Source organism: Tachysurus fulvidraco, chromosome 20 (assembly GCF_022655615.1).
Source record: "Tachysurus fulvidraco isolate hzauxx_2018 chromosome 20, HZAU_PFXX_2.0, whole genome shotgun sequence".
NCBI lineage: Eukaryota > Metazoa > Chordata > Actinopteri > Siluriformes > Bagridae > Tachysurus > Tachysurus fulvidraco.
This window is the reverse complement of record NC_062537.1, coordinates 21,610,320-21,634,215: the sequence shown is the minus strand read 5'-3', so window position 1 is coordinate 21,634,215 and position 23,896 is coordinate 21,610,320. Positions and strand designations below refer to the sequence as shown.

The window sequence follows — 23,896 nt, the reverse complement described above, 5'->3', positions numbered from 1 at the left end:
AAGGTGGTAAATCAGGTTTGTGGTATTACATTGGTCTTGTGTAATTTCCAGACGACGTTGTTGTGACTACGGTCAGACTTATAATATCCAAAAAACTGCCGTACCGGCACGCTGACTTTTCCTTTTTTATTTACAATTTCCTCGCTCGCTGCGGCTCATTTTCTGCTCATCAGTCGCCGGTTACTGAAGAGGAATCCAGCAGACCGGCAGGAGACGACGATATGGCGCAACCGAACGTGACACTTTTACACGATTGGCTATTAGCGTGTCACTCCCTACGTTGCTAGGTTACCAGAGAGCGAGTGCCTTTGTTAATGCGACCAAACTTGCTTCGCAACCTCTGTTTTCGTCCGACGATGAATAAAGAATATCGAACGTTTTATCGAACACATTTTTTTTATCATGTCTATCGCGATACATATCGTTATCGTTTTAATGCCCAGCCCTAGCTGGTATCATGTTTGTTGTTACAGTTTGCATCCAGAGTCAAAAACCCTATCTTTACCACCTGAAGTATTCCCTAATCTAAAAAATCCACCAGGATGGTGCATAAAACATTTTAAAACTCAAACACTAACTGTAACAGGAAACCGGTTAGTGTTAGTGCTCAGTAATGTTGTAGAATAGTGCATTGGATTTGAGATACTAGTTTATTCATGACCGTGTCAGGCGAAAGGCTAAAATTGCACATATGCTGCTAATTTATGCGTGGTTTGTCTCTCATTATCATTTCAAAATATTATCACACAAAATCTATCTTCTATAGTTCTTATGTCAATTTGTAAAAAAAAAGAGACTCTCTTTGTAACTCATGTGACCCCATGTGAGGTCATGACCCAGAGTGCTGGAGCCCTCTGGTGCGGTGTGTGTTTAACATCCCTGTGGTGTTCTCTACCTCCTTTCTGTGAGGCTGGAGCATCGGGGCTTTTGACTCATGACATTGAATCTGTAATGTCTAAAAATAAATACACAGTTAAAATAAGACTCATAGCTGCAGCTCCATGCATATGTTTTTAATGTTACACTGTGTGTGTGTGTGTGTGTGTGTGTGTGTGTGTGTGTGTGTGTGTGTGTGTGTGTGTGTGTGTGTGTTTTCTGAAACCGAGGAGCGTTAATATCATTAGCTCCAAGCTTGTCCTCATTCTGAGCTCCAGGCTGAACTTCACTTGCCCATGACACACATCCGCTTTAAATCTACACTGCTGTGTGGAAACATCTTCCTCCTGTTTACAAACTTTGCAGACACGTACACACACACACACACATGCGCACACGCGTACACATACACACATGCGCATTCGTATTCTGTTTGTCCTCAGGTTGTTGTTTGACTGGGATTTCCCCCCCACTGTTCCTCTCTTTTGGTGTTGGGAGAACTTCAGTGTCAGGCTCATGAGCTGGTCGCTGACCTGCTGTCAGCATCATATGAACGTCATATGAACATCACATTGTGTCACAACCAGGAGGCTGTATGCAGTCTGCTGTTTCTGGAACCTATAGCTGCGAGTCAGACTTTGTGTGTTTCCATCTGTGTGTGTGTCAGACAGGGATGATATCCATTCAGAGGTGCCAACATTTACGGATCATCCCTAGCTTTTGGGACCCGTTGCTGTGGTGAAACAGGAGACACTAAGAGAAAAAATAGACAAATTGTACTGACCAAAGATACCCTGTTATCTCCTGTCTCAAGACTGAGGCTCATAAACTCCCAGGTCAAAGTTCATTCAGATAACATCTCTCTGTAGTGAGTCTCGAGTCTCATGACGTACGTGTCTTTCACAGCAAAACAACAAGCTGCCAGTCAATTATTTACACCGCTTCCTGATCAGTACAGTAATAAATGGCTGTGTGATTTTACACAGATAACCACAAATGATTAGAAATGCTAAATACACAATAGTCGAGTAAAACTTTGCACTTGTACTCTCCGTTCTGGTCCTGTCTTGTCTCGTCCAGCCTCGAGCTCACGGGGTGTGTCTCTGCTAAGTAAAGGCCTTATTTTGAATCCTCCTGGGAATGAGCTCAGACTGTGTGCTGTGACCTTTGACCTGTACACCAGCCAACAATGTTCTGTCGCAGGCTCACACACAGTTTATGGAGGCTTGTGAAAATATGAGCTCTGGAATGTGCCTTTATCAGCGCTGTTGTGTTTACTAAAGTCCTAAAGCATACACGGTGAAATTTACTTCCGTCCTCACACGTGGCTGAATGCGTTTACTCTGCTCCATAAAACACGAATGCGTAAACACGTCACAGTCTGTTTTTACTCTCTGCAAATCTGGAATGCAAAAATATCAGAAACTATTTTACGTACAGTGCAGAAAACACAGGACTTAGGTTTTGTCTAACACACCGTTCACATGTTGACGGGAAAAAAATATATTAATCTGTTAACTTTAACGAGGAACTAGTGACAGAAACAGGGCTGTGGTGAGGGACAGCTTCATTTTATTTCCGTTTTATTTTACATACAAAATTTGACTAACATTTTCATCTGTCACAGGTTCTGACTTCTGATATCCGACTAAATAAATCACAGCATTGACCGTGTTCAGCATGAATGAGTAAACATTGACAGATTTCTCAGAAAAACCTCCATCTTGCTTTAAGAAGAGAAAGCAAACAATTAATTTGTAATTAACAGCAATTCACCAGCAGATTAGTCTAATCAATCAACACAAAGGTGGCCACAGAATAATTGACAATAAAGTGGTATTTATGAGAGAAAATCCAATCCCGTATAATGCTGACAAAATGGCAGCACATGGAAAAGAAATGTTACAATACCCGAGGAAGATAATTTCTTTGCCAAAAAAGGTCAAGGCTAAAAGAAAATTATTAAAGCATTGTTAACACCTCGTCAAGAGCGTTTCATGATGAGAGAAGAAAATCTCCATGCAAGTTCAGCACAGTTCTAAATCATTAGAAAGTCAAACTGAGTGTTTCCTGCGACACCATACGACTCACACTGCAGAGGAGCCGCATGCATGACCGTCACCCACGAAGGAAGCCACTGCTGAAGCCCATGCACAATAAACCTGTCTAGAATTTGCCAGGGTTCGTGTAGACAAAGGCGAAGACTACGGGGTGCAACAGTAAAGCATGGGGTGGCAGTGTTCTTGTGTGGGGTCACATGAGTGCTGCAGATGTCGGGGCGTTGTATTTCATAGATGGCATCGTGAATTCACAGACATACTGTGAAATAATGAAAGAGAAGATGCTACCATCACTCCGTGCCCAAGGTCACTGGGCACACGTTTAACATGATAATGACCCAGAACATACATCTAAGACCACTGGTTCATTTCTGCGGAGGAAAAGGGAAAAAGTGATTCAGTGGCAAAGCATGTCACCAGACCTCAACCCAGTGGAACACTTGTGGTGCATTCGGAAAAGACAAGAAGGTCGTTCTCCAGCCAGCATCCAGGATCTGAAAGTGTCCATACATCAAGAATGGAAAATTATAGACTCGTTTATTCGATATCTAGAAGAATCGGTGCTGTTCTTAAAAATCAAGGAGTCCGTACAAAACATTAGATTTAGTTACATTCGGTTTTGTTGTATGATTTATAATGATTTGTTGTCATCATTTTTGCAACACCTCGTTTAAATTAAATGTATTATTTTTCTAAGTCTAAAGATGTTAGGTGATTACATACAAATTACATGGAGAAAAAAAACCTAAATCTGTTCCTCTCAGGTTTTTGAGCTGCTGATTTCTTCACCGTTGTTGGGTGTCTGTTCATCTGCTGACTGAGATCATAAATGAGAAGGTAAGAGAGCTTTTGTCTTTCTCCTGCAGTCTCTGTGGACCAGTGTGACTTTATAAGCATCCTGGAGCTTTTGAATTCACCAAGATTAATTTCACTGTGATATTAGTCTACGATTCTGACCTGATGATTGAGTTTAGTGTGTGCTGAGACACCGAGTGAGACTTTAATGTGAGACTAGTGTATATTAGCGAGGTTATATTATCTTCCAGCATCTCTCGCTTCATCTGTGCTCAACACTGGGCTGGCTTTTAGTGTGCAGCTGTAATAAAAAGCTGAATGATTAGAGAGCAGAGTGTTGGTGCTCTTGCCTGGTTTAATAAGGTGCTGTAAAGTGAGACTCTTAGATTGGACACTGAATTCAGGGTTTTTCATGGGTCAAAATTGGTCTTCGGTGGTGGCTGACCGACATGGGCATCCACACGCAGCTTAATTTTAGTGTCGTTTTAAAAATAATAGTGCAAATTTTTACCATATAAAATGTAATAAAATTAGCAGCTAGCAACAGCTTGCTTTGTGATCTAGTTTCATCTCACTCCAGTCTAACTTTAAACTAAATGATTTTGTAGGTAATTTACGATCCTTATTAAGGCTAAATTTTACTAAACACTCTTACGCTAAATGTGGTAGACACACTTACTTTCTCATTACAGATGTGTATGTTCTTCTAAGCAGTAATGATTTGTTATACAGCGATTCAGACACTGACGGCAGACCGACCGCTTTAACCATTCATAGTAATGAATCGACTCAAAGGAGTCATTAGGTCGCGAATTGGACTGATTCCTGTGTGGGAATCCTGGCTGTTAGGACATCGCAAAAGTTCTCTCCGTCACTCCATCAGTAGCCTGCTTCACTCACAAAACCCAATTACAGATCAAATAAGGCTTTCGTGGGACAAAATATCGTTTTGGCGACCGGCAAAAAATTTTGAAAAAATGTAGGAAAAACCCTGGAATTGGTTTAACTTTCTCTTTAAACTCCAGCTTCCAACCATTCTCCTCTGAGATGAGAGAAACGAGAGCCGCCTGATTAGCAGTCAATTTTATTTTTAAATGTAAAATCAGTGAGATTTCTGACAGCAGGACTGAGAAGGGAAGTGTAGAGACGATATGAGTGACATCATCCTGACATCAAGTGCTTATTCATTATCAACGCTCTTTTCACTACAAAAGGCAGGAATTCTCAGCTGAAGATTTGGGGAAAAGCTTTTAACAATTAAAAAGTGAAAACTTTACACACAATGTTAATGGTCCTGAAAGTTAGAAAATAAATTCAAACTCCTGTTCTAACAGTTTAAAGGCATGTGGAAGCGTTTCAGATCAGAAGGACTGATGTTTATGTTCAGCATTTCTGAATGTAGAAGTATTTATAATCTTCTTGTAAAATTTGTGGAGTATTTCCTATTCAAAGATAACAACAAAACAAATTTGTGTGTGTCTGTGTATCTGTGTGTGTGTGTGTGTGTGTGTCTGTGTCTGTGTGTATCTATCTGTGTGTGTGTGTCTGTGTATCTGTCTGTGTGTGTGTGTGTGTTTGTCTGTGTATCTGTCTGTGTGTCTGTGAGAGACTAGCAGTAAAAGTCAACATCAGTAAATGCCCCATTTAACCCCTCTTATTTGTGACATACAGCAGTGTGGCAGCTCCTCCTCCTCCTCCTGCGATCAGGCCGTTAGCCTTTAGCCCATTAGCATCTCTGCAGAGCTGCCAGGTGTCAAGCATGTTACATAAACAGTCTGTCTTTTTGTTTTGCCGGGACGTTGGCCGAGCATCACCATGGATCTGTGAAGTGTTTTGGCACCGTTTCCTGCTTGGCACTGAGGCACTGCCCGGAAACTAGCAGCACTTAAGCGGTCCAGTGTGTATGTGAAGACTGACTGAGGAGCAGTGAGAGATCCTGAATGGCCTGAAGTCCAGCGGGTCTTTGCTCGGTCCCTGTATGATGTTTGCTGTGTTTCATGACTCTCTTGGCATCGATTTTCCTTTTGGACTTTTCTCCTTGTCCAGGCTCCAACATGGAGTCTTTATGGATTTAGATGGCAGCTGGCAGGCATTTAAGTGGGATGTGTTTGCATTCAGTGGGTTCACTCGAGAGAGAGAGACTCTTTCCCCATGTAACACTGGAGCAACACTGAAGCTCCAGCGCTGTACAAACACATGTACTCGCATATACAGCATGTTGTCCATGTCTTAGTGATCATGTGCTGAAATGAAATTCCCGCCAAGTCAGAAACCCAACTGAATCCGAATGAGAGTGAGCGCTCGTGCTCTCCCATGGTGAAGAGATGCTCCAGTCAGTGTGCACACGACGCAAACGTGTTGGCAGAATGACCAGAGTTCTAAAAATTCTAAAGTGGATTTTAAAGGCACTCGTTTTCAAACCTGAGTAATTCTTTAAAAATCATTTGGAGGAAAATAAAATTTTACATCTTTAGATTTCTCTAATGCAAGTAAATGTGCCGTGTTTCATCATACAATCAGTATAAGTAGTATCTCTGTGTATGTCTGTGTATCATCTCAGCAGTAAGCACACTCATTTATATACTTTTTGAATTTAAAAAGAGTTAAAGGAGTAACGAGCTACAGTTTTATTACAGAACGATAAGGGTACCGTACGGGTCGGGTAGTACCAATAAACGGTGCAGTACATATGAGGAGGTGTGAGCGGGTGGGGTGATGATAGAGGGATTGTGCAGCAGAACATATTGGATAATAACACAGAAGTAACACTGGTGTCTTCCTGCTACGGCTATGAACATCACCAAGGACAACCGAAGCACTGACATCCAGCTTAATCACACATCTGCTAATCATACACCATTTTATTTACAGACTCCTACTTCTGTACATAGACACACACCTCAGAAACACAAACGGCATTCTTTTATTTATTTATTTTTTACTTTTCATGCCTCTGCTTACTTGGGTTGTTTTATTCTCTCTGGATCTCAGAGAACTCACCCATGGTCACTGTGTGTTTCTTACTGCGTTCCTCTCCATGCTACACTTCTGTCCAGCTGTCAGTCATCCTGAGAGTGAGAATTATCACATGCTTCCTACAAGACATTGTCACTTATATCATCTTCCCAACAGCACCATCCACAGCCATCACCTGGCAGCTAATGTCCATGAAATATCACAGAGAGGAACAGCATAGAAAACAGATTCCTCATACTTCTTCTTGTACACCTGAAGGCTTAATGGAGAGCGGTGAGGCATCGCATGGCGTCTGGGTGAACGTCTGTGCCATGTGGACGGTGGAGCACAGAGCTGCTGATGGCTTGTCTACAGACCAATAAATTACACACGTCTCTCGGCGCTGAGCTGCTCGTCCATCTCTGTCCATCCTGCTCCATCCTCAGTGATGAGGAATATTAATCACTCCACCCAGCTCACGCATCTGTGCACTAACAAACATCACACTCCTATCACCTCCTGTGTGTGTGTGTGTGTGCGCGTGTGTGTTTTAAGCTTTTGATAAAGCATTTTTACTATAATAATATGCCTGAACTTGAGGAAATAAATTTATAAGATTTTAAAATGGTAATAATTTGTAGGTTCATATTTCTAAAAACTAGTGAAGGAGTAAAAGCTCCTCTGTAAATTTGTTAAAAGCATCAGCACGAAAATACATGAATATGCAAATTTGAGAACAACTTTCCCCCGTGTCCTCCTGCCATGTCATTTACTTCTAATATCAATACAACGATCTCACTTAAATTTTTCAGTAGCAGGATATAGCGTTACCATGACAACCACTTTCTGCACATAATGTGTGTTCCAACATGTAGGTTCTGTGGCTAAGTGTTCCTGCTTTGTCTCCTAAGTTGTGTGTATAGCTGGATCATTTATAAACACACTATGAGCTCATACGTATCCGCACCATATAAATGATTTATTATAGTTTTATTGTGTTTGATTCCAGACCAGAGACGTAACCCAGCCACAAAGGAGTTAACTCTTAGTTTCGGTCCAACCCCAGATAAAATGGGAGGGTTGCATGTAAAGGCTTCCGTGTAAAACCTGTTCCAATCAAATGTGACCAGATGATTTGCTGTGAACATCATCATTGTTGGGGCTGTTTTTTAAAACGAAGGATTGTGAATCTGTTGCGAATGTTCAAATCTTTGTAATCAGAATCAGCAAACAAAACTATTTTCAGAAGGGATTCACAAAGTCTGATTTTTATTAGTGTTTAATTGGATGATATTCTCTGGAACCGAAACACAGAATCCGTCGTTAATGAGTTCGCCCGTGTGCCCAGGTTCCTCTGTTGAGTAACACTGTAATACACACACCAATAGTCAAAACACACTCGGCATTTTGTCAGATGTTTGGAGTGTTTACATGTGCTGGCACTTTGTGTTGGAAAAGGGTGACACGGGCACAGCTCCAAGGTTGGAACCGGGGACGAGATGAAAGGATCCCGGAAAACAGTATGGAAGTGTTTATGATGTTGGGAGAACGAAGACGTTCCCCAGCACTCGTTCCACAAGCTTCTGTTTTTCCTCCAATTAATCCTCCACGGCTCCCTCACTGCTCTCTTTCTACTGTCTGGACTGAGAAGCACATCAGTGTCCTTTTGGTTATTGTCCCAAACTGACTATGTGGATTGGAGTGTTTCCACTGCTCCCACGCCACACTCGGCTCGTCTGGGACAGAAAAGCAAGAGCTTCCGCCTATGTCACCTTTAATGGATGAATATGTCGGCTTGACTTCTGTCTCGTAAGGCTTCTGTCTCACTTTTGGTCTCTCTATGAGACTCTCTCACAACAGGGGGTCTCACTCTCTGCAGTACAGTATGGCTCTGATCCGCAGACACTTCGTGGGCACTATGTCAATGTCTCAAAAACACTCTGAGTAGCAGAGACATGAGAGCATGTGAAACCTCCTGACTGGTTTAACTGCATTTCCGTCTCTGCATCGCTGCGTCACAGATGTACAGTTTGTTCAGATGTGTTCAGTTTGTTCAGAGGTGTTCATTTTGTTTCAGTTTGTTCAGAGGTGTTCATTTTGATTCAGTTTGTTCAGATGTGTTCAGTTTGTTCAGACGTGTTCATTTTGTTCCAGTTTGTTCAGATGTGTTCATTTTGTTTCAGTTTGTTCAAACGTGTTCATTTTGTTCCGGTTTGTTCAGACGTGTTCATTTTGTTCCAGTTTGTTCAGACGTGTTCATTTTGTTCCGGTTTGTTCAGACGTGTTCATTTTGCTGTGCTGAGTTCAGAACTTCTAGTTTCTATACTACAACTTCTGTCTTCTTCACTATTTCACTCTGTCGTGTGTTGGTTAATACTTCTGTTATTTATGAGTGTCAGTCAGAGCTGAACACAGCAGAGTGGAAGTTCACGTCCTGTCACACAAACTCTGATCACTGCAGCATCGAGGAAAATATCTGTGTTTGTGCTTGTGTGAATTTGGTTCATCTTCCTGCCACCATATCCTGTCACCATACTCTGTGTCTCTCTCTCTCTCTCTCTCTCTCTCTCTCTCTCTCTCTCTCTCTCTCACACTCACACACTCAAACTCAGTCTCACACTCACTCACAGACTTATGCAGTCAGTAGAAACAGTTGACACGTTTTGATTATAATTGAATTTACACTAGATGATAATTTTCTCTCCTAAATTCAGTTTTTGCAGTTAAAGAAAAAAACACTATTTTTATGACTCAATTGTGGTTTTTTTATTTTTTAACTTAAAGTGTTTTATATTACCTTTTTTAAGAGACTGTTGAATAGTTTTGTTTCCCACCTTTTCGGTGCTATCTGAGTGTCGGAGAGAGAAGAAAGACAGAATTCTCTCACACGGGCCGACTGAGTGACTTGTTGCTTTATTTGTTGGTGTTGACTCTGATCGGGTGATTTTGACATTTAACATCTGGGCCACAGGACTGAGCAGCTCACTGGAGCTTTGACTCGACTCGCTAACGAGGCTCTGATTATTTTTGTGTTAAGGAGTCTCTGTTCCTACAGTAGCAGGTTTTACTCCACACCAGCTTGTGTTTCTGTTAAACTGAACACTGCTGTTAGTGCTAATCTCACATTGCCTTATGGGTAATGCATGTGTTGTCATGAAGGTCTCGTATCCCAGTGTTGCATTAATCATGCTGTGTAATGTCTCTCTTACAGTATGTTTAGGAAACAGTGCAACATACGCCATCACAATTAGCTTCACAGGCAGAGTTTCACCCTGTTTGTCTGTGTCTGTCTGTGTGTCTGTCTGTCTGTGTGCGTGTCTGTCTGTGTGTGTGTCTGTCTGTGTGTGTGTCTGTCTGTGTGTCTGTGTGTGTCTGTCTGTCTGTGTGTCTGTCTGTCTGTCTGTGTGTGTCTGTCTGTCTGTGTGTGTCTGTCTGTCTGTGTGTGTCTGTCTGTCTGTGTGTGTCTGTCTGTCTGTCTGTGTGTCTGTGTGTGTCTGTGTGTCTGTCTGTGTGTGTGTCTGTGTGTGTGTGTGTCTGTGTGTGTGTGTGTCTGTCTGTCTGTGTGTCTGTCTGTCTGTGTGTCTGTCTGTCTGTGTGTCTGTCTGTTTGTGTGTCTGTGTGTTTGTCTGTCTGTGTGTGTGTGTCTGTTTGTGTGTTTGTCTGTCTGTGTGTTTGTCTGTGTGTGTGTCTGTTGGTCTGTGTGTCTGTGTGTGTCTGTGTGTCAGCCCTTCCCCCGTGTGTTGGCCATAGAGTTACACAAACAACATGGCAGTGAGCAGGGAAGAACTCGTTCCCAAGAAAGGCACAGTGTCATCTGTCATATGGACTTGGTTCGGTTTTGCAGCGTCAGACTCAGAACAAACTTCGCTGCAAAGTGTGTATAAAGTCTGTTGCTAGCAAAGGTAGCAGTACGACTAATTTACTGCAGCACCTTAAACAGAGGCATGCTGTCGAGTGGGAGAGATGTTACGCCCTGCGAAATATAAAAGACAAAAAACAACCTACCGTCTTAGAAACATTTACAAACTGTATCCAGTACGATAAGAAGGGGGCCTTGGAAAGCGATCATGGATGCTGAGAATTCCTGTTATACTCATCAACAAACATTATACTCTGTTATGTATTGTGACTTAAGTAAAGTCAGCCACATATTCACAGGTTGGAGTTTCCCGAGTCAATAACTGCTGAGCTAAACGCTGTTACTACACAAATAACACCTCTTTTTTACTGTAGTAATGTAGAGAGGCAACTACAACACAATTCTCCTCACAGTAAGCTTTCCTCAGCGTTGGACAAAATACATGTCTCTATGTGTGAACACCTAAGAGACAGACTCCAAGGGACCGTCTGCAAAGTGCAAAACCCGAAAAGCGAATACTTTAAAAACAGTCAATAACTTCGCTGTAATACACTGTACTGTTTTTTTTATATGAAAAATCATAAAAATTATACAAAAAGACATTTCCCCCAAATAAGTGTTGTAGTGTAACTATCAGGACATCAGTGGTGTGTGAGCAGGTGACAGTACAGTGTATTACAGAGAAGTTATTGACTGTTTTTGTAGTATTTGCTTTTCGGGTTTTGCACTTTGCAGATGGTCCCTTGGAATCTGTCTCAGGTGTGTGTATATAAATATACAGGAAAAATCGATTTAAATTGTAAATCGATTTTTTTGTGAAAAAATCTGAGATTTTTATTTTAGGCCATATCGCCCAGCCCTAGTATGTGTGTGTATGTATGTATGTGTGTGTGTGTGTGTGTGTATCAAGGCCAGACTGTAGATGCTAATGAGGCACATTGAGTGTACTAATGAGTAGTTTTTAAATAGAGCTGGAGAACAAAGATGGTTGACGTCATTAATGTTTCCTGTCTCTCTCTTTTCAAATGAGAAACGTGAAGCTGAGTTATGAGCTGTAGTGTGTAGTGTTATGCGCTTTAGTGTGTAGTGTTATGAGCTGTAGTGTGTAGTGTTATGAGCTGTAGTGTTATGAGCTGTAGTGTGTAGTGTTATGAGCTGTAGTGTGCAGTGTTATGAGCTGTAGTGTTATGAGCTGTAGTGTTATGAGCTGTAGTGTGCAGTGTTATGAGCTGTAGTGTGTAGTGCTGCAACTTTGCTCATTAACTCACTCACTTTCAACTAACTCACTTCATTTTAAAATGTCTCTTGTCTTACTTTCTCTTTTACTTTCTCTCTCTTGTCCATTTCTGTCTTAGTTCATCAATTTGTGATCTCTGATGTTCTAAGTGAAGTTAAGACCCACTTCCTGGATAAAGAGACGGGGCTGTGGGGTGTGTGCGTGTGTGTGTTCGTGTGCGTGCATGCGTGTGTGTGTGTGGTGTGTGTGCATGCGCGCGCGTGTGTGTGTGTGTGCATGTGCGTGCACATGTGTGTGCGCAAGCACATCAGTTGTTACAGTGAAACATTGTGTTCAAATTATATAATCAAAGTCTGATGACCTCTCCACACTTTATAAAGTGCTCTTTCACTCGTCCTCATGAATTATTATTATTATTATTATTATTATTATTATGTATTGAGGTCACTGAAATCGGACTACAGGTTATTATAATGCTTTATGTTTAACTACTATAACGTCTCTGATATAGAGAGAAAGTGAGAGAAGGCAGAGAAGTGGAAGTCATCTTCACTCCATCATCCACTCATTGAAGTGTACCTACTAACCTCCTTTCGTGCGCACACACACACACACACACACACACACACACACACAGAGGGGGAGCGAGCATCCTTTAATCTGAGATGACTAGATTAAAGACTTACTCTTGAACACCTACACACATGCAATCGCTCTCTATCCTGTCTCTTTTTCTACACACACACACACACACACACACACACACACACACACACACACACACACACACACACACACACTGATCAGTTGTATAATCAGACGCAGTGTTTTGGAGTTTTTTTTGTGTGTATAGCTAATCTGGGCTAGTTTTGTTAGCTTTAGCAATATAGCTCCAGTTTGCTTTGGTGTATACTCCGTGTGTGTGTGTGTGTGTGTGTGTGTGTTGTTTCTGGATGTCAGATGTTCAGGTTGTTAGTGATTGTAGGCTTTAAAACAGGAAGCATGCAGGATTTATCTGCTGTATTAAAATCATATTTTACTCTTCCTCTGTATGGTCAATTGGTGTGTTACTGCTTTTATTGGATTAGTGTGTATCTAAATGCTTCTGTGTATTAATTAGACAGTTTTTTGTGTTTAAATTCTCAAATCCGATTGGTCAGAAGTTCAGCAGTATCAAGAGACAAGAAGTTTTTGTCATTTCGACCACATAAATATGGCGCATTACACAGTGAAACAAACCACGATGCTACATAAACACCACCGAGATAAGGACTTTAGTCAAAGCCACATAATGTGCAACATGTGCAACCTAGTGCAGTGCAGACAGACAATACACAACAATACAAGTACACACAGTACACAAAATAGCACTGACCAGTGTGCATACTGTATATTATTACATAAGTAATAAGTAATGCTAACATTAGTGCTCTCATAACAAAGTACAGGCTTCTGTTGAGAAAGTAAAGACACGTGATGCTCTCTTTACTTGCCCTGTGTACCTGTGTCTCATTCACTAGTCTTCAGTAAGAGCTTTACCTTCATCAGGACGGCAGGACTAATAACATCACGACCTCTGACCTCCGTTATGAGCAACCTTCGGGGATAGTAATCTGAGCTTCTGGCAGTTTTTATATTTTATTTGTATAGGTGAAAAAGCTGAAAGAGTTGATTTTGGTTTGATTCATTGAGAAGTAATATTCAGAGTTTATAAGTCACTTATTTAGTTTGTTCGTTTATTATTTTATTAGCAGGTTTTCTGGCTGACCTCTGACCTGTAGTAAAAGGAATCCTCATAAGCCTTTAGCCTGGTGACAGCATGAATGTGTTCTGTAAACGTGTCTCCTGAGGGTTTGTGTTTTTGGTATAAACAGAACCACAGTGTTTACCTAAAAGGCATCAGATTAGCTTTAGTGTGCTGCTGTTAGCACCGCACCACTACACGTCAGCCCTTACACAGCCCTGTAGCTTCCATACGACACAAGCACAGAAAACACAACGCATCAGGTTCTCTCCTCAGCTCATGAATCGGAGCTCCCAGCGGGAGGAAGACACCACTCTGAGAGTGTAGATCAGATTACATGGCCTCGTTTCGCATCTGGATCCCCGGGACAATGGAGGCTTTTGTTTCCCTTGCTTGCTTAAACCACCGAGCTTTCAGGAGAACAGTGAGAACCAAAACCATGGGGCGAGAAAACCGGAGGAGCAGGTTCCTCTGCCCTCGATACCGATACCATGGTGTTTTTGCCCCACCCTTTACAGAAAGATTCAAACACGTTGATGTGGATGCTGTTGTGAAAACCATGCCAGAGGAGATCTGCTTGTGTTCAAGGTGTCAGCTGGAGTTTTATTTCACCGCTGATGATATTAGATCACTTTATCTATCTGTGTACCGCAACATCTGCTTTTATTTACAATTAAAGAGCATTTTTAAATAACAATATAATTAGAAGTTTATAAGTTTTATGTAAAAAAAAAAAAAAAATTAAGTAATTTTTAAAATGTAAATCCACTTTTTCTCCTTTTAGCTCTGTGTGCATTCTTTCATTTTAATACAGTTAATTTAATGTCATAAAAAATGTCACAATATGATTTTCTGTGATATTTTAATTCACATTTTGAATCTTTAAAATGTTTTAAAGTTAATGTCTTTTTAGGTTACATTTTTTCTGCCTTTAGGTTTCCCTTAGATTGAGACGTTTGTATTGTAAATATTATTAATAACATTTTTCATTTCATTTTCCTGGTCGTATTTTCGAGTCTCTCAGGTGTTTTATATGGAAGCCATTTGGAAATTGTTGTGTATCGCAGAATCGTTTTCATGCCTTGTGATTTTATCGTTTGTTTGTTTGTTATTTGTTTGTCGTATCGCTCGGTATATAATCGCCCAGCACGAGTCAGACCCTTGTTGAATTATTGAGAAGTGTGTCTGGAGGACAGAGAAATACACACGTCAACCTACACTGGTTGCCCTCTACACACACACACACACACACGCACGCTCACCTCACGGCTGGACTCTGAGATGCCGACACCTGACCCACGCTACACTCACCACATTGGAACGAGTCTCATCGTGATAAGAGTGGAATAATTACACTGCCTCCTACCCTCCTACCCTACACCTACCCTTCATCAGCACTCAGTCTGAGATTATGCACCTGCCTAATTTACTGCCGTCTGTGTCCCTCGGTGGGGTCGTTGTGCTGATGGTGATACACTGGGTCACATCATATGGTTTTTTTTTTGTTTTTTTTTGTATTATTTCTCTCTCATTTTTTTCTATTTCTTTTTTTCTTCTATTTTTTTCTCCAACAAGTTTTTTTTTAGGCCTGACCACAAACACACTTCTCTGCCTCACACTGCATGTGTGAGGATTTGGACTTGATCACTTCTATTTTTAAGTCTTAAATTGGCCTAATGCTGCAGTTTTTGAGGATGATAATGGTCCTTTCTTGTGTCTATTTCTGTGCCTGGTTACCCAGTCAGTGTGCTGAATCATCACACACATTTGAAGCTCAAGCAGCTGCTTCATGTCACAGCTCTATTAAAATCCCTGAACTTTCCATTTCTCGATGCTTGTGCATGCTTTGTGTGTGCTTGTGTGTGCGTGCGTGTGTTCTTGTGCATGCATGTTTGTGTGTGTGTGTGTGTGTGTGTGTGTGTGTGTGTGTGTGTGTGTGTGCGTGCGTGCGTGTGCGTGCGCTCTTGTATGTGTGCAGGTATTTGGCCCTGACTCTGTTTTCTACAAGATCATTGGTTACCATGGCAACAGCAGTAAGCGAATTGCCTTGTGGGACACCTAAGAGGAAGATTTCGTTTCTACTGTGCGTGGTGTGTGTGTGTGTGTGTGTGTGTGTGTGTGTGTGTGTGTGTGTGTGTGTGTGTGTGTGTGTGTGTGTGTGTGAATACACACAGTGTATCTGAAGAAATGCAGAAGTGATGAGTTCAGGATTTTAGATTGTGGTTGATTTTAACTCTCATAGGAAGGTCTGTGACGTCTGATCAGCCTTCCTCTAACCACACACAAAGTGTGTGTTGAGTTTTTCTCAGGACAGTCACACTATGTAATGTATAGATTAGATGTCTAGTCAGTTTTGTGGTCTGACCTCTGGATAAATCTGCACACAGGACCTTTAAGTGAACATTGTTTACATTTGTGATTGTTGCACATCTGCAGTGTTGGCGCTTGTGTTACTGTGTTCAGTACACCATAATCTTCTCACTCTGTAACTGATGATGACTGATTATTACTCCAGGACTTGTGTAGCCTGCAGACAGTTCTGTATTTATTACACACACACACACAGCATGAATGATCAACTCCACTATCAGCTAACTTTGAAAGTGTGTGTGTGTTTGTGTGTGTAAACAGCTGATGTGTGTATCTGCAGAATAATAATTGCTTGAATAAGTATTGCAGAGTCTGTGAAAAACTAATGGGTCATCATCTTATGAAAGCCATGTGGAGACATGCATATTGTGTTTGTCTGTGATTGTGGACACAGAACACCATGCAAATAAAATGTTTATTATCTAAAGTGAAGTATCTTTACACACAACCTGGTATCATCTCTTCTACATGTATACGTGTGTGTGTGTTGCTCTCAAAGTGCGCTCGTGACTCCAAATTCTCATTAATACATTCACTTCCTGTTTCACTGTATTTACTTAATAATGATACTGTTTGTGTGTGTGTGTGTGTGTGTGTGTGTTTAATGATTAAATCTGTCAGTGACGACCTGTCTGAGATGTCACTTTTCAGGGATGTGTTTTATACAGCATACAGGGTTGGTGTGTTTGTTTACACTGCAGTATTACACACACACACACACACACTGTATAAGTGTTTTAATGGTCCTGTCATCAGCTGTGTGTTGACCTGAGTGCCGTTATTGGAGAAGATGATCTCTCTGTAAATCCACATGACTGTAGGTCTCATCACCTGGCCATGAGTTCAAGCAACACGATTAGCTACTAGATTTTTCTGTTCTACTTTAAACAGTGTCTGTGGGGGGAAAGAGGAAATTGGGGGGAAATGTAGTTTATTTTTGGTTTTGCTTTTCATAATCACTGTTTAACTACACACACACACACACACACATACATACACACACATACTCACACACACGCACACACACATACTCGCACACACACACATACTCACACACACACACACATACTCAAACTTACTCACACATACTCATATACACTCACACACACACACATACTCATACACACACACGTACACACACACACGTACTCATATACACACATACACAGTGGGCTTTGTATGCTCAGCTCCCCCTTTTATCCCTGCAGTGGCTCATTGCAACAGAGGAAAAGTCAACAGTAGAATTAATCACAGGTTGTGATTCCAGACACTTACCTTCCTCAACGCCGCCCTCCATTCACAAAGCGCTGCTCGGCTTCATCTCCACTTCCACATTTACTAACTAACTCAGGATTAGGTACACGTACACAAGATGGCTGTTGTGTGTATGCTGTGGTGGTTTAGAGTATTGCTAGTGTACAGCCTCAGAAATGAACCTGAGTGTAACATATTCTGTTACTGAGTACACTATCTGCATTTTATTGTAGTTCATGTTCATCTACATTAGACAATACCTTTGAATGAAAGGTCAGTGTTTTAGATTTGAGAGTCGTAGATGATTTCTGCTCACAGCAGTGGAGACTCTGTGTTTTTACGCTGCATGGCACACTGTTATCATACATATGGACAAAACAGACAGTGAAGAGCGATTAGTAGCTTTACCTTGAATTTATTTCTTCCTTTTCACAACAGCATCGTGACCAGCAATCGTGCTGAGATTAAAGAATTATTCAAAGTGATTTGTAGTATCAGTAAAGTGTTTTTTAAACTCTGTACAGTAGCAGTAGTGTGTGTGTGTGTGTGTGTGTGTGTTTGTGTTCTAAATATTGTAAGTACCGCACTCATCTCTGTATTAGAGCAAGCTAACACTTATTCACTCTCTGTTTTTGTTTCAGTGCCTGAGGTGGTAGAGTGTGTGTGTGTGTGTGTGTGTGTGTGTGTGTGTGTGTGTGTGTGTGTGTGTGTGTGTGTGTATGAGTAAGAGGATGAGCTCTAAGCGCAGTCTGTTTGTGCGGTTGGTACCGTGCCGGTGTTTGCGTGGTGAGGAGGAGACGGTCACCTCTCTAGACTATAGCCACTGCAGCCTGGAGCAGGTTCCGAAAGAGATCTTCAGCTTCGAGAAGACCCTGGAGGAGCTCTACCTGGATGCCAACCAGATTGAAGAACTCCCCAAGGTACACACACACACACACACACACACTAATAATTAATGTTGACTATTTAATTCATAGTGATAGTGAATTATGTTCATGACTCATCTGTAAGACAGTGATGAGTGCTCTGATGCTCTGACCACCCTGACCACAGCTGTAACTCCGTCACAGCTGATCACGACTCAGATTTAATCTCTAAGTTGATCTGTTCCACTGCTTCATTGTGATGCACGAGTCTTTTTATAATTCTTTCTTCATCTCTTTATTTACAGCAACTGTTTAACTGTCAGTTACTGCACCGACTCAGTCTGCCCGACAACGACCTGAGTGTACTGCCCCCTGCCATCGCTAACCTCATCAACCTTCGAGAGCTCGATGTCAGCAAGAACAGTAAGTACAACTCCCTGATTCTTCTTCCTCTTCCATGTCACTTAGCCTGCAGGTCACTATACTGCTCTTTACAGTAAGCCAACATAAACTGTTTCATCACATTACATAAATACACTTCGTCATGAGCTGAACACACACACACACACACACACACATAATAAAATTGTGTCAGTGTTATAGAAGAGCACACTTCCTTCCTTATGTGGAAGTGTCTCTTTCTCTCTCTCACACACACACACACACACACACACACACACACACACACACACACACACACACACACCAAACCTCAGGGGGTTTTTATACATTTTTCATCATGATGTTAATCTCCCTTGCACACCCCACATTACTATTGAGTGTTAGAGTGACATGTGAGTGTTTTCTACTCGTTTAAAACAAAGCTGCAGTTTCACTGTGATCACCAACAATAGAAGTGAAGCTGAACTGACATGAGTGTCACTGATGATACTTGTTAATGGTAATCCTGCCTACTGAGTTTAGTTGACAAATGTCATGAAATCAATTTAGAAAACAGACAAATTTATTTGTATAACACTTTTAACAATGGACCTTGTCTCAAAGCATCTTTACAGAAAATACGAAATGTTTATTATACAAAGTGTGTGTGTGTGTGTGTATATATGTGTATATATATATATATATATATATATATATATATATATATATATATATATATATATATATATATATATATAAATGATTTACTATAGAGATATAGTGGAGTTTTACCATCTCTCTCTATCCCTCCCTGTCTGTGTTGCTAGTACAACCCCATACTTACTGAAGGTGTCTGTGTTAGATTTGTATTTATTCCATCACTAAAGTGGCAGCAGCTCAATATAAAAAATTTGACTCTTTTTTTTTCTGTGCAATGTGATAGAAATGACTGCTCTGTGTGTGTGCCTGTGCCTGTGCCTGTGTGTGTGTGTGTGTGTGTGTGTGTGTGTGTGTGTGTGTGTGTGTGTGTGTGTGTGTGTGTGTGTCTGCGCGTCATGCACTTTTCAGGTATACAAGAGTTTCCTGAAAATATTAAGAACTGTAAGGTCCTGGCCATTGTTGAAGCAAGTGTGAACCCCATTTCTAAGTAAGTGTATTTATTAACATTACTGAACTGGTTTATGTTTCAGCTCCGGATTAAAGCTTAACCTTGGTCATGTTTTCACTGTGCATCTGTGAAGTTTACAAAACAAGAGTGTTAATGAGTGTAATGAGTATGCTGTGGAATCATAACTGAGTGTAATCATAACTTTACTTTTGTAAAGAAATAATGAGCATATTTCCACTCGTCTTGCTCTCGCCTCGACTCGCCGTTACTGCCGCACATACACATATAAATGGAAACACGCCCACAGTGCGGCGTCTGCGTGTTTACAGGTTGGCATCCACCGATCCTACACTGCGTCGCTGCTGTAAACAGGTTAGACTGTAGGCTACACCTCAGCCTAAATGAGCTAATGTTAAAAAGTAACGGACAAACGCACCGGATGGTAACGGGGTTACTGTCAAAAGTGCAGTAACTGCAGTACAGTTACACGTTACTGCCCAACACTGATCATAACTGCAGTGGACTTGGTGTTGGTGTTTATCTCACCTGCACAATATGAGTTATTGATTACACCATTTAGGCTCATACACCAATCATATTATTGTATTTAATAAGAGAAAAGTCTACAGAATTTCTCTTTGCATACTTCTGGATTTGAGGAGGTTTCTTCATTTGTTATGTTTTATATCTCTATATTTATTGATTCTTATAATTACAGCACTATAAAAATGAAAGAGGATCCTGAGTTGTGTTTGTATGCATTGCACAAAACATTGTTGTGTGTAAATATGCATGTTTGTGTGTGTTTTCTACAGGCTTCCTGAAGGTTTCACACAGCTGCTCAGTCTAACTCAGCTGTACTTGAATGATGCCTTCCTCGAGTTCCTCCCAGCAAGCTTTGGCAGGTGAGAGACACACACACACACACACACACACACACACACACACACACACACACACACACACACACACACACACACACTCTCTCTCTCTCTCTATTTACACTGGTTGTGTACCTGAACAGATTTTTACAGTGGATGTTATGAAATCAGACATCACTTCTGTTGCCCATAGTTAATGTGTAAGAGACACAAGGCTAAAACTACTACTTATTATTATTATTATTATTATTATTATTATGTTTTGAACACTTTCTCTATTCCTCAGACTGACGAAGTTGCAGATTCTGGAGCTGAGAGAGAATCAGTTAAAGATGCTGCCAAAGTGAGTAGAGCACCAAACACCTCGCACCAAACACCTCGCACCAAACACCTCGCACCAAACACCTCGCACCAAACACCTCGCACCAAACACCTCGCACCAAACACCTCGCACCAAACACCTCGCACCAAACACCTCGCACCAAACACCTCGCACCAAACACCAACACTACCCTTGTTTACAAAGACAAAATTAAAGAAGAGCTAAATTGACATGAATTGTACTTAAGAACTGTTGCAAAATTTTTAAGTACCATAAGGACAATAAGAATAGTAATGATGGTATTTAAATAAAAAACTGTCTTTATTAGTGATGCTGTCTCACTCTGCCCCATTGCACCTCTCTTTCTCTCTTTCTCTCTCTCTCTCTCTCTCTCTCTCTCTCTCTCTCTCTCACGTATTTCGGAGTGTTACATAAGCTCCTCTGCCTGCACTAGCACTGACAGTATTTATAACCCGTTTCTGAGTCTGTGGTTACATCATAAGTAGTGTGTGCGTGTGTGTGTGCGTGTGTGTGTGTGTGTGTGTGCAAGCGTGCGTGTGTGTGTGTGTGTGTGGTGTGAGTGTTCATAAAGGACAGACGAACATCTCCTATGACCTCTGTACTGTATATTAATGACCGACATTCATGACTTAGATTATGTTTAATAATCTGTGCTGATAGAATATCTGTAATGTAAGTATTTTATTTATGTTCTTAAATAGAGACTCGTGTTACTGCCCCCTCATGTAGTGTTAAATGTTTACACCCCCCAGGGCTAAAGGGTGACGATAAAGTAATAACACTTTAAACGTTTGTATTTCCCCATTTGGAATATGATCATATTCTTTACAATAGTTTATATTTATTTACTTATATATTTTTTCTAACTTTATAAAAGAGTTTATATTTATAGGTTTGCAAACTAGAGTAAAAAGTGATGTGAAAGAATTATATATGTATCAGAGAGGAGAGTATAAAATGTAATACACTCAAATCCAACACAACTTGGTTATAATAAAAAACTATTTTAATAAACATCAAGAACGGTCACATGACTGTCAGAAGCGGCTGGCAAACACAAACCATAAAATAAAATATATATTCATTCTAATGAAGTACGTTGTTATATTACAGACATTTCCCACATTATTATGATCAAACACCTTCAATAACGTGTTGTGACATGCTTAAGATTGTAAAATGATTTTATTTTAGAAGGCAAAATAAAAAGCCTTTAAAATCCTGTATAAAACATTCAAATCATCTCAAATGTTTACATAAAACATTTAAACATTAAATCTAAACACTGCGAGTTATGTAAAAAATATATTATAATAAATACTGTGAATAATTCTCAACTTTAAACAAACTGAAGGAACAAAATAAGACACAACAATGTTACAATCACACAAATACACAACAGGTACAAGTTTCGCTTCAAGTAAACACCACTATTGATTCTAAAGCACTTTCTGTAAACTTTTATTTTACACTGTAAACAGTTCTACAGAGACACTCAGGAAGAGCTGTTTATTTAAGAACCATTATTTATTCAGTATAAAAGTTCAGTCTGTAGCAGAAGTGATCGTGTCGTGTAGCAGATAAACAACAGTCCTCCTCCACATTCACAGTAATCACATGGATCCTCGTGCACCTGGGGACAGAAAGTGGAATCATTTATTAGTATTAGTTTAATTATTAACACCAATAGTCACTAAAGTCATTATAAAAGTAGTGTTTGTAAAGTGCTTAAACTGGACTATGATGCACTTGTTTTTCAGTATTATTATAATAATCATCATCATCACCACCATGACATTCACTTTTCAATGAAATCGAGCAAAATCCCACTCTCGCTCCTCTCAGATGAAGTGACACTCTCTCACCGATAGGAACTACTGGATTTTGCTCACTTGAAACATAGTCAGTATTTGTTCATATTATTAAGACTGTTACACTGTCAGGGCTGTAGCTAAACCCATGGGCCTTCCTCCAGCCTGCATGGAAAGATTGTGAATTCCACCTTGTGGTTCTCAGCTTCCTGAGCCCTATAGCTGTGTGTGTGAGAGAGAGAGAGTGTGGTGAGAGTGTGTGAGAGTGTGTGTGTGTGGTGTGAGAGTGTGTGTGTGGTGTGAGAGTGTGTGAGAGTGTGTGTGTGTGTGGTGTGAGAGTGTGTGTAAGGATGGTGTGTGTGTGTTTGTGTGTGGTTAGAGCTGTCTGGCTCTCTGTGGCATCACTCTTTCTGATCCTACTGTGAGATGGAAGTCTCATGGCCTCAACACACAGCATCAGCTCAGGAATTTGACTGGACTGCCTCAAACACCACTTTGTCACATGAACATCAAACATATGTTTGTGTGTGTGTGTGTGGGGGGGGGGGGGGTGTCTCACTGTGAATCTCCAGTCCTCCGAGTTATGTTCTACTGCATTATTTTCCCCTTGGATCTCTCTGTCTGTGTGTGTCTCTGTGCGGGTGTGTGTGTGTGTGTGGGGGGGGGGGGGGTACTGATTGCTCTGATAAATATCAAGGGGGTGTAATATGAGCTACTTTAGATACTGTTACTAGGATAAAGTGACTCATCAAAACACTGCAGCTGTTTCCTAAACACACACAACAGTGAATTCTTTGATTTAATGGATCAGATTTATTGATGTTTGTGTGTGTGTGTGTGTGTGTGTGTGTGTGTGTGTTTTCTCAGGAGCATGCATAAGCTGATGCAGCTTGAACGGCTGGACCTGGGGAGTAACGAGTTCAGTGAAGTGGTCAGTATTTCTCCTCCATCTCCGTATCAGTTAGAACAAGCTTTACTGGCATGACCATGAACATGTACATGTGAATTATTGCTAGGTGTTATAGCAAAGACAACAACAATTCTTATTAACAAATATATTACTTCTAACGTTAAGTTCCCATAGGAACAGAGAGATGATGGGATAGAAATGAATATTATTAGTGTTGGGGTCATAAGACAAACAGGGCAGTTTTTGTTCTTTTTTTTGATGATGAAATGACGTTGTGATTTTTTTTTTTCTAGCCGGAGGTGTTGGAGCAGCTCACAGGCATTAAGGAGCTGTGGATGGATGGGAACAAGCTGACAGTTTTACCCCCGGTGAGGGAGTAGTGTGTTTCGTCCCACCAATACACCCCAATCTGTGTGTGTGTGTCTTATTCCACAAGTAGGAGGGAC

General features: G+C 40.8%; 1 protein-coding gene across 3 annotated transcripts in view; it reads left to right on the top strand.

The window, feature by feature from the left end:
- Window positions 1-23,896, top strand: part of erbin (erbb2 interacting protein) — a 55,653-nt gene that overhangs the window by 7,432 nt on the left and 24,325 nt on the right. The window contains exons 2-9 of one of the 3 annotated variants that reach the window (XM_027162349.2): window positions 3,701-3,773; window positions 17,792-18,070; window positions 18,322-18,439; window positions 19,466-19,544; window positions 20,321-20,410; window positions 20,673-20,729; window positions 23,408-23,471; window positions 23,744-23,818. In XM_027162349.2, coding sequence (XP_027018150.1) covers window positions 17,870-18,070; window positions 18,322-18,439; window positions 19,466-19,544; window positions 20,321-20,410; window positions 20,673-20,729; window positions 23,408-23,471; window positions 23,744-23,818 — 684 coding nt within the window. In that variant the 5' untranslated portion in view covers window positions 3,701-3,773; window positions 17,792-17,869. Of the gene's footprint in view, window positions 1-3,700; window positions 3,774-17,791; window positions 18,071-18,321; window positions 18,440-19,465; window positions 19,545-20,320; window positions 20,411-20,672; window positions 20,730-23,407; window positions 23,472-23,743; window positions 23,819-23,896 lie in introns of those variants that run through there. The other 2 variants (XM_027162351.2, XM_047804552.1) reach the window with 2 other exon arrangements.